At 35.6% G+C, this 11,279-nt stretch overlaps 1 protein-coding gene across 46 annotated transcripts in view; it reads right to left on the bottom strand.

Moving 5' to 3' along the window:
• Window positions 1-11,279, bottom strand: part of LOC127862458 (plexin domain-containing protein 1-like) — a 146,966-nt gene that overhangs the window by 7,146 nt on the left and 128,541 nt on the right. For all 46 annotated transcript variants that reach the window (XM_052401573.1, XM_052401579.1, XM_052401583.1 and 43 more), the window contains one exon: window positions 3,271-3,401. In XM_052401573.1, the coding sequence (XP_052257533.1) occupies window positions 3,271-3,401 (131 nt within the window). The remainder of the gene's footprint in view (window positions 1-3,270; window positions 3,402-11,279) is intronic.

Below are 11,279 nucleotides of genomic sequence, written 5' to 3'. Positions count from 1 at the left end.
ACCACATCCATGTATAGAGTAGTCTATGATGTGATACCACATCCATGTATAGAGTAGTCTTCAATGTAATACCACATCCATGTATAGAGTAGTCTATGATGTGATACCACATCCATGTATAGAGTAGTCTACAATGTGATACCACATCCATGTATAAAGTAGTCTACGATGTGATACCACATCCATGTATAGAGTAGTCTACAATGTGATACCACATCCATGTATAGAGTAGTCTACGATGTGATACCACACCTATGTATAGAGTATTCTAAAATGAGTTAACTATTGGCCTAATTGGTCATTGTCAGCTCAAGTACTACTTCAAAGTATCCCTGGTACTATTAATTATACTATAATGTAACCCTGGTAAGAAACAAGAGCTGTCAGAGGACAGTGCGCTTGACTATTCGAGTGCTTGACAGTATAACGTAAGCCATCATGGGGAAATTGTTTATATTCAATAATTTATTGGACAATCTTTAAAAAAAAAAAAAGTTATTATTAATTTTTTAATTTTTTTTTTGGGGGGGGGGGTAGGGGGGGGAGGGTTGAGAGGGGGGTATAATGTGGGGTGTGGTCATTTATGAGATGATCTTTCAAAAATTAAAAAAAGGGAAAAAAAAAATTCTAGGGTGGGGGGAGCAGGGATTTTGCGTTGGGGCGTGGGGTATTGTTTGGGTGGAATCCATTGTGGTATTCAGGTAAGAGTTGTTTTGTCAAAGTATTAATAAAATCTGATCATAAATAAAGAAGTTATGGCAATGTAACTAAAGTAATATGCATATTATAATGTAAAAAGGGCTTGATACAGTTGTCTGCTCTTGTTTATAGATTGTGGTCATGTTGGTTAAGAAGTTTGCAAAATATGAAAGCAATATGTCAAGGGACATTGAAAATATTTGAGGTGGTACGCAAACTTTAACATAGATTTATCAATAATATGCATATTCTAAGTGGAAAAGGGGCCATAATTATTACAAAATGCTTGATAGAGTTGTCTGCTCTTGTGTATAGGTTGGGGTCATATTGGTAAAGAAGTATGCAAAATATGAAAGCAATATGTCAAGGGACATTGAAAATATTTGGGGTAGTACGCAAACTTTAACATTTGCTGCATATTCTAAGTGGAAAAGGGGCCATAATTATTACAAAATGCTTGATAGAGTTGTCTGCTCTTGTTAATAGGTTGGGGTCATGTTGGTAAAGAAGTATGCAAAATATGAAAGCAATATGTCATGGGACATTGAAAATATTTGGGGTGGTACGCAAACTTTAACATAGATTTATCAATAATATGCATATTCTAAGTATAAAAGGGGCAATAATTCTGTCAAAATGCTCTATACAGTTGTCTGCTCTTGTTTATAAGTTGGGGTCATGTTGGTAAACAAGTATGCAAAATATGAAAGCAATATGTCAAGGGACATAGGAAATAATTGGGGTAGTACGTAAACTTTAACATTTGCACGCAAACGCCAACGGGAACGGCAACGCCGGGGTGAGTAGAATAGCTCCACTATATATATTTCATATATAATAGTCGAGCTAAAAAGAACGCTTTAAAGGCATCCATCCATACTCTGAGGTACTTTTTAGTATATTTTCCGTACCCTTCGTCCTTTGTAGTACACAGGGTAACTTTTAAGTAGCACCTGAGCTGACAACAACCAATCGAGATCTCCTGAGAAATCCTTAAGTGCATATGATAATTCATTATACTTAACACCTTCACATTCATATAACAAGGGCTTAAATCTGCTTCTTTAGCACACGTTAAATAGATTATGAATATTGTATGATTATCCAGGAAATTAAACAAGAGGGCCTGAAAGGCCCAAAGTCGCTCACCTGAGATTCAAAGGAACTGACCTGTTCTGTGCAGCCCAAGCCCTAGTGAACACCCTGGCAGCCACGTTTTTCAACAGACCAGAACCATTTTCATACACATCCAAGATATCATGTAAACAAATATACTGACAAAGTTTCATGAAGATTCATAAGTCCATATAAGGAAAAATGCCCCGCCCACTGGTGGCCATGTTTTTCAAGCAACTGGAACCATTTTTGAACTTGTCCAATATATCATTGGGAAAAATCTTCTGACAAAGTTTCATGATGATCGTACAATAAATATGGCTTCTAGAGTGTTAACAAGGTTTAACTAAAGCTATATAAGGAAAAATGCCACGCCCCCTTGGCGGCCATGTTTTTCCACCAACCGGAACCATTTTCAAACTCGTCCAAGATATCATTGGGATAAATCATCTGACCAAGTTTCATGATGATCGGACAATAAATGTGGCCTCTAGAGTGCTAACAAGGTTTTACTAAAGCATGATATATACCGGTAGCCATATAAGGAAAAATGCCACGCCCCCTGGTGGCCATGTTTTTTAAGCAACCAAAACCATTTTCAAACTCATCCAAGATATCATTAGGACAAATCTTCTGACCAAATTTCATGAAGATTGGACAATAAATGTGGCCTCTAGAGTGTTCACAAGGTTTTACTATAGCCATATATAGCCATATAAGGAAAAATGCCCCGCCCCTTTGCAGCCATGTTTTTCAAGCAAACGTAACCATTTTCGAACTCATCCAAGATATCATTGAGACCAATCTTCTGACCCAATTTCATGAAGATTGGACGATAAATGTGGCCTCTAGGGTGTTAACAAGGTTTTACTATAGACATATTAGGAAAACTGCCCCGCCCCCTGGCGGCCATGTTTTTCCACCGATCTCGACCATTTTCAAACTCGTCCTAGATATCAATGAAACCAATGTTTTGACCAAGTTTCATGATGATTGGGCAAAAATTGTGACTTCTAGAGTGTTCACAAGGTTTCTCAATAGCCATATAAGGAATACTGCCCCGCCCCCTGGCGGCCACGTTTTTCAACGGACTGGAACCATTTTTTAAATCAACCAACATATCATTTAGACAAACATTTTGACAAAGTTACATGAAGATTGGGCATCAAATGTGACTTCTACAGTGTTCACAAGGTATTTCTTTTTTTGACCTAGTGACCTAGTTTTTGACCCAGCATGACCCAGTTTCGAACTCAGTCGAGGTATCAATGGGACAAATGTTCTTACCAAATTTCATGAAGATCAGACAATAAATGTGGCCTCTAGAGTGTTCACAAGGCAAAATGTTGACGACGCAAGACGGACAAAAGGCGATCACAAAAGCTCACCATGAGCACGTTGTGCTCAGGTGAGCTAAAAACACATGTCCTTCATCTTGTTTCCATGGTAACCTACCTCCATGAGCCACATTCCGGAGGCAGTGGTGGGGTGGGTGTAGGCGTAGTACATCCAGCCTCCCACTCCGCCAATTAGGACCAGCACAAACACGATCACTATCACAATGATGGCCACTGTCGACTGAGACGCTGGAAAACACAAGCACATGGTCAGCAAAAGGTAAAGGATGGGTTTTAAGTCTAATTATGATAATGTAACATTTTTAACCCATTACCACTTAGATACGTTTTTTGACGCATTTGTAGTCCCTTAGAAAGTTGAATTTATTTAAGACCCTTCTCATTAGATTCAAGTTTTTAAGACTTCATTTCCAAGACTTAGAGAATGAAGAGCAGCAAACAGCATAAAACCTAAACAGACCACGAGTTACTCGCAGGCTGTTCTGGTTTTATGCTGTTTGCACATAGCCATATTCATGTTGCTTCTGAGTGGGAAAGGGTTAAACAACTTTCAAATTCACCCCAAATCACTGGGATATAATGTTGGCACTTTAAACTATACCTAATATGTGGCCAAGGCACATTGGCTTATTTTCCTCACAGGTACCCATCTATTTGCCAGGGTTGGTAGGAACAAGCGTGGCTTTAATTTTAGCAAAGAACAAGAGATGTGTTCGTCAGAAACACAATGCCCCCTATTGCGCCGCTTTGAAATTTTTTATTTTTGACCTTTGACCTTGAAGAATGACCTTGACCTTGAACTTCCACCACTCAAAATGTGCAGCTTCATGAGAACACCGCTTTGAACAAAAATAGTGTTTTTTTAACCTTTGACCTTGAAGGATGTCCTTGACCTTGAAGGATGACCTTGACCTTCCATCACTCAAAATGTGCAGCTTCATGAGAACGCCGCTTTGAATTTTTTTTTGACCTTGAAGGATAACCTTGACATGACCTTGAACTTGAATTCCACCACTCAAAATGTGCAGCTTCATGAACACGCCGCTTTGATTTTTTTTGTTTTTTGACCTTTGACCTTGAAGGATGACCTTGACCTTGAACTTCCACTACTCAAAATGTGCAGCTTAATGAGCACGCCACTTTAAAAAAAAATTGTTGACCTTTGACCTTGAAGGATGACATTGACCTTGAAGGATGACCTTGACCTTGAACTTCCACCACTCAAAATGTGCAGCTTCATGAGAACGCCGCTTTGAAACAATTTTTTTTTTGTTGACCGGATGACCTTGACCTTGAACTTCCACCACTCAAAATGTGTAGGTTCATGAGATACACATGCATGCCAAATATCAAGTTGCTATCTTCAATATTGAATTATGGCCATGTCAAACATCACTGACAACCAAGGCTTGTGGTTTAAAAGAGATCATAGCCAGAGTTGATCATGTATCTATGGACATAAGTCCACATGTATGTAATGAACATCAAAGAAATTATAATTATATCATTAAAAAACAAGTATCGTTAGAAACGATGGATGCTCCCCAATGATGCGCTTTGTCAATCTATGTGTTTATAACCACTTAAAAAAATCTATTATTAGCCTTGGTGACCTTGACCTTGAACCCAGTGACCTCAAACCTCATCAAAAGGTAGAGGTCCATGCAAGGTACCTACATGCCAAACATGAAAGAGATCGGTAAAGTAGTGAAGGCCCTATGAGAAACTGTAACAAAAGCGTGACGGAAAATCTATTATTAGCCTTTGTGACCTTGACCTTGACCCAGTGACCTCAAACCTCATCAAAAGGTAGAGGTCCATGCAAGGTACCTACATGCCAAATATGAAAGCGATCAGTAAAATATTGAAGGCGCTATGAGAAACGGTAACAAAAGTGTGACGGAAGGAAGGAAGGAAGGAAGGAAGGAAGGAAGGAAGGAAGGAAGGAAGGAAGGAAGGAAGGAAGGAAGGAAGGAAGGAAGGAAGGAAGGAAGGAAGGAAGGAAGGAAGGAAGGAAGGAAAAACTGGCAAAAAGTTAACCCACTTTCATACCAAAACACACTTAAACCAACATAAAACTGTGTTTTTTCTAAGTTTTTCTGAGCGGAAGTTGGTTTTTGCTAATAAAAGCGAGTTTTATGTGAGCTAAACTGTGCTTAACTGAGTTTAAAGTTGGTTTTTTAAAGAAGATGTGTGTTAAAGCGAGTTTTTTTGCTGTAAGAAGTTGGTTTTTTATGTGTCAAAAGTGAGTCTTTTTATTTATGAGTTGGTTTATGTGTGTTTAAGTGTGTCTTTTTGTTTCATAAGCGAGTCTTTTACAACAGAAGTGGGTCTTTTTATAAACAGAAGTGGGTTTAAGCGAGTTTAAGTTGGTCTTTTTATAAATAATTTGAAAGCCGCAACAAGGCTAAAAGACTCACTTTTACACACTTTTCAATAAGTTGGTCTTTTGTTTATTAACATAACTCAACAATAAAACAATAATTCTTCAACTAGGTCTTTGTTTCATGTTTATAGCCATATATTATCAAGGTGAATTGTAAAGGGGCTTTTTTACAGCTTGTTTGCCATTGCACCTTTTGTACATTTGTGGGTTTCCCATAATTTTAAGGAAATATTGGATAAAAATTGCTCTTTCAAAACATCACAGGTTCACAGATACTATAAAAAATGTTAAAATGTTCAAACTTAGTTTTATACCTGAATATGAAATTGTTTGTCTTTCACTTTGAATCAATACATAAATATTAAATATATTATAAGAACAATCACACATCTATAAAAAAAGTGAATACTTCCATTTAATTCATGTTCTTTGGAGAATTCAATAGACTTACAGTGTGTTTTTTTATTCATTTTTTTGAGGGGGAGGGTGACACTGTTTCTATAATAAATAAAACTAGTTTCAGTGTGAAAGTGTTGATTAATATATGGAAACTTATGTGGGCTTGCCAGCATCAATTATATCTCCTCAACATAAAAACAATAACTATTGTAACTTTCTTATACTGATATTTAACCCCAATACAATTAATGTCTACCACATTGACCTTTAACATACAATTTAAAAGGCAATAAAAATAAATAATATTTATAATATTATTATTTGCTAACACCATTCAGCATGTTATATTGAAATATTCACAATTGAATATAATATGCTAAGGGTGCTGTGTATTATTCAATAAATACATATATGTTGGTGTTGAAATCAGTAGATATTTCTCAGATTTAGTAATTGGCTGACACATAAGAGATTAGCCCCCCCCCCCCCCCCCCCATTAAATCATAAACATTAATCCTTATCACATTATCAGTGCTCTATCTACAGGCCTAACAAAGGGGTGTTGATAGACTTTTGATTGGCTGAGCAACCATCTATTTGAAAACAAGCGACTTTGATTGGCTGGAGACAGGAAGTTATGTTTTGAAAACAAAGGGGTTTTTCATCAACTGACTTTGAGCTTTAAGGTATAATTGAGTAACATTAAGACTTATAATTCTAGTTTAAAATGTCTTGAATAACTTTCAGCATGAAGTATTGTGTGGTGAAAACAATGTGTATTTACTACAATGTGAAAATCAACAATAAGTTTGTTGCAAAGGAGATTCAAAGTGGATGGTTAAAGTGATATGGTCTCATAATTCATCAACTGCCTGTTATCTTGGAATACTGAAGAACAGTTGTTTTAGGTTTGTATTTTCATTTTTACATCACTTTTTTATTTAGTTTTATATGGAATTAATTATGATCATTATCATATTTATGTATTGTCACTGGGAAATGTAAATGGATAAGTATAAATGTAATGCAATTATAAGGAAAACACCATTTGAATAATTATGGTTGTATTTTATGATTATTGTCATCTTAAATGTTATTTATACCTATTTCTGGTCATTAGTGAACAGATTTCTTTCCCACATATTCAATGAAAACTTTTATATTTTACATTTGAAGGTTAAACTCCCAAGGTGAAATTTACATTGATGGGAAGATTCTTTGGATAGAATATTCCTGCCAAAAGACAGCAGAAGGGGGACTAACTGATGTATGGATTTTGACACCAGATTTTACCCTGCACGAGCAGGCCAACTTGAGAAGATCAGGAGTGGGAAAACCGAGCCCTGTCCTTGACCAAGAAAAGTTGGATTTGTTGAGAGGTAAAACTATACAGGTTTTAGCATTTGAAAGGCGTCACACTTCCGACCAGTCCACACAGCCAAATGAGACCACATATCTTGGTACATTTTCAAACAGTATTTTCTACCACACGTAATTTCTTTTAATTATTTATGACAAGCGTTAAGTCACATGTGATCACAGGATTTAAATTGCAAAAATAAACAAACAAAAACAACAAGCAAACAAACTTGTTTTGATTTAAATTAATAATATTTATAGTAACAAGATATACCATAACAGCAATATTTATCACTTACATTATAAAATATCTTTCAGGACCTGATCTCAAATGAGATCATGCACAAGACGCACCTCGCAAAGGCCATGACAGTATAGTTTTCAGACCTGATCAGCTGGTGACTGCTCTATGAAGTGTTGTTCAACCTACCCTAAGGGGGAGATTCGAGAAGGTCTCCTGATTGCTGAACACTACGCCATGGTTTGTATGATTCTTTTTTTTAGGGAAAAGGGGATTTAAATATAAAGGTGTTCTACTGGCTCCATATTCATTTTGAAACAAACATAATGCAATTAATTCAAATTTGACTCCAGCACATAATCTGTCTTGCGTTAATTTAATACTTCTGCTGAAATTTAAGAGTTACTAAAAATTGTGTTTGTGTATAAAAAAGTTTTGAGAATTTAACACATAGGCAGACAAAAATAACCTCAGTATAAAGTTAACGATCAAGCTCTCATTTTGAACGATATAAAAAATTCAAGCAACAGTAATTTGCTCCTTGTTTCAAAAACCTCTTTTGAAATCCTTCTAATGTAGATGATGTTAAAATGGGATATCTGAACTGATGATATTGATGTAAAAGTTTATTCCACCAAAATCAAGTCATTCAGATCAGACTTGATTTGGGTGGAATAAACTTCTACATGTTTTTATTAATAATGTAATGTACAGTAAAATCCTGCATTGATTGTTCATATACATTTCAGATGTCATCTCCAAAAAGTTTGTCCTGCCCATATCAACAGTGGAAGAGAACATGAGATGGGCCTTGAGGAGGCTTCGTGTCATGTACTGCGGGGAGAATATATAAACTGTGTAGTGCTGAGCAATATGTTCCTTTGTTCATAGGTGTAAATATGTGTAAAGGGCTATTCCAGGAAAAGATAGGATGAAGGATTCCTTAATGGCGTCATTTTATAAATCCGGTACCACCAATACAGTTAAAAACAATTATTATTTATTTTATCCTCTGTATCACCCCTCACTAACTGAAACTGTATATATCATGGTTCATACCCTTCCTCCCATTTTTACCTGTGGTAGCCCTCAGAGGAGAATGTTATTTATTTTAATTTATTATGTTAAATGTGCTCGCATATTGTAATAATGTATCTTGGGTAGATGTTTTCCTGGTTTTGTTAAAAATGCACTGTAAAAATGTTCACATTATTAGTTTTTTTAATATAAACATATTTTTTTGCAAATTGTGTGTGTCTTTACTTTTTAATCACATGGGGCTTGTAATGATCTGTTGTGATTTTATCTCAAATACCCTTTTTACCATAAAGGTGTAAATATATTTTTTTACAAAGGTTACAGGTCAGACAAGCAAAATTTTATGATCCCTTAAGCGAACAAAAGACTCACAAAAACCAACTTAAACACACTTTTGTAGACAGAAGTGAGTTTAAGTTGTTTTTTTGTGAGTTTTGGTATGTTGGTTTTTTGTGAGTTTTGGTATGTTGGTTTTTTATGAGTTTTGGTATGTTGTTTTTTTGTGGGTTTCGGTATGTTGGTTTTTTGTGAGTTTTGGTATGTTGGTTTTTGTGAGTCTTTGTAACACACAAAAAACCAACATACCAAAACTCACAAAAAACCAACTTACCAAAACTCACAAAAAACCAACTTACCAAAACCCACATACGTGTAACAAGTGAGTTTTTTCTGTGTTTAACTCAGTTTTAACCAAGTTGGTAAAAATACCCACTTTAAACACAGATAAAACCTACTTACCAAAACTCACAAAAAACCAACATACCGAAACTCACAAAAAACCAACATACCAAAACTCACAAAAAACCAACTTACCAAACCCCACATATGTGTAACAAGTGAGTTTTTTCTGTGTTGAACTCAGTTTTAACCAAGTTGGTAAAAATACACACTTTAAACACAGTAAAAACCAACTTACCAAAACTCACAAAAAACCAACATACCGAAACTCACAAAAAACCAACATACCAAAACACACAAAAAACCAACTTACCAAAACCCACATATGTGTAACAAGTGAGTTTTTTCTGTGTTTAACTCAGTTTTAACCAAGTTGGTAAAAATACCCACTTTAAACACAGAAAAAACCAACTTACCAAAACTCACAAAAACCAACATACCAAAACCCACTAAAAACCAACTGCCAATACCGCTTGGTTTAACATGGATAAAACCCGTGTTAAACTCGAGTTTTACACACTTATTTGGGAAGGGTATATGCTCCGCCAAAATTTTATTTCGGGGAGCATAAAAAAACTTTGAAAAATCAATCATTTGGGTTATAAATAATCAAAATAATAAATCTTTACAGTAACTGTGAAATGAGCTTCAATTCTTGGTAAAAAATATATTATATGAGATTTATAATTATATAAATTACTTCCCTTGAAAATAATTGTCTGTAACAAATCTCTATTTTTAGTAGCAAATAATTAAAAGCCACTACCGTGACTGTAGATTCACCACTCAAAATGTGCAGCTCCATGAGATACACATGCATGCCAAATATATAAAGTGGCTATGTTCAATATTGAATAATTTTCTCCCTTTTTAAAGCTTATTACTTCCCTTAAATCTGTATTTTTACCGTAGACCGTAAAGGATGACCTTGACCTTTTACCACAATGTGTTTGTCAGAAACACAATGCCGCATACTGTGCCGCTTTGATTTATTTAACAAAAATATATACGTGGGCAGGTCAGATAACTATGTCCATTTAAAGCTTATTACTTCCCTTGACTTTGTTTTTCGACCCATGACTTTGAAGGATGATGTTCACCTTGAAATTTTACCACTCAAAATGTGCAGCTCCATGAGATACACATGCATGCCAAATATCAAGGTGCTATCTTCAATATTTAAAAAGTTATGGCCAAATTTTAAAGTTTTTTGGACGGACGGACAGACTGACATACTGACTGACGGACAGTTCAACTGCTATATGCCACCCTACCGGGCGCATAAAAATCCAGTGGTTTGAGCGGAATTTTAACCAGGGACTTTCCGATCCCTTAACCAGCATCCTACAATTAGACCTGTGTCTCCACTTGCATTTAAAGAGAAACAGGCTCCATGGTGGTAGAGTTATTAATCCTTACTTATGCAATTGAAAATTAGGAATGCACGAGATGTTTGTTGTTTATGTTTTTATGTATTTAACAGCATTTTAGTCATAAAACAGCTGTCTAATAGGTAATAAGGAACAGTTAAGCTGTTATTTATGCCCAAACAAATTATAGCAACATAAAGCAAATAGTTTTATTCTGGGTTTTTATGTTACAGAAGAGCGAAGGAAATGGATACTTTGAAAGTGTTCAAAGCTTTGCAGGCAGCATTTTTTATGTTACATGAAACATGTTTATTTAGGGTCAATCTTGTATTCAGACGGATGGAAGGACGATAGAAACGTCAACCCAATCAATATATGCCTCTCAGAATGAGCAGATGCACATTGCATAACTTTATAAATCTGTATAATGACCTTTAACCCATTTATGCCTTGCATCTACAAAAAAGGCCTCGGCAAACAGCGTAGACCCAGATGAGATCCGCATGATGCGGCGTCTCATCAGGGTCTGCGCTTGTTGCTTAAAGGAATTTCTGTTAGAAATATTCTAAATATAGAAATAAATATACCAGACATCCCTAATTTTGAAAATAAATTGGTCCAATTTAGAAGGATGG

Source organism: Dreissena polymorpha, chromosome 16 (genome assembly GCF_020536995.1).
Source record: "Dreissena polymorpha isolate Duluth1 chromosome 16, UMN_Dpol_1.0, whole genome shotgun sequence".
NCBI classification, from domain to species: domain Eukaryota; kingdom Metazoa; phylum Mollusca; class Bivalvia; order Myida; family Dreissenidae; genus Dreissena; species Dreissena polymorpha.
This window is presented reverse-complemented; position numbering and strand designations above follow the sequence as displayed.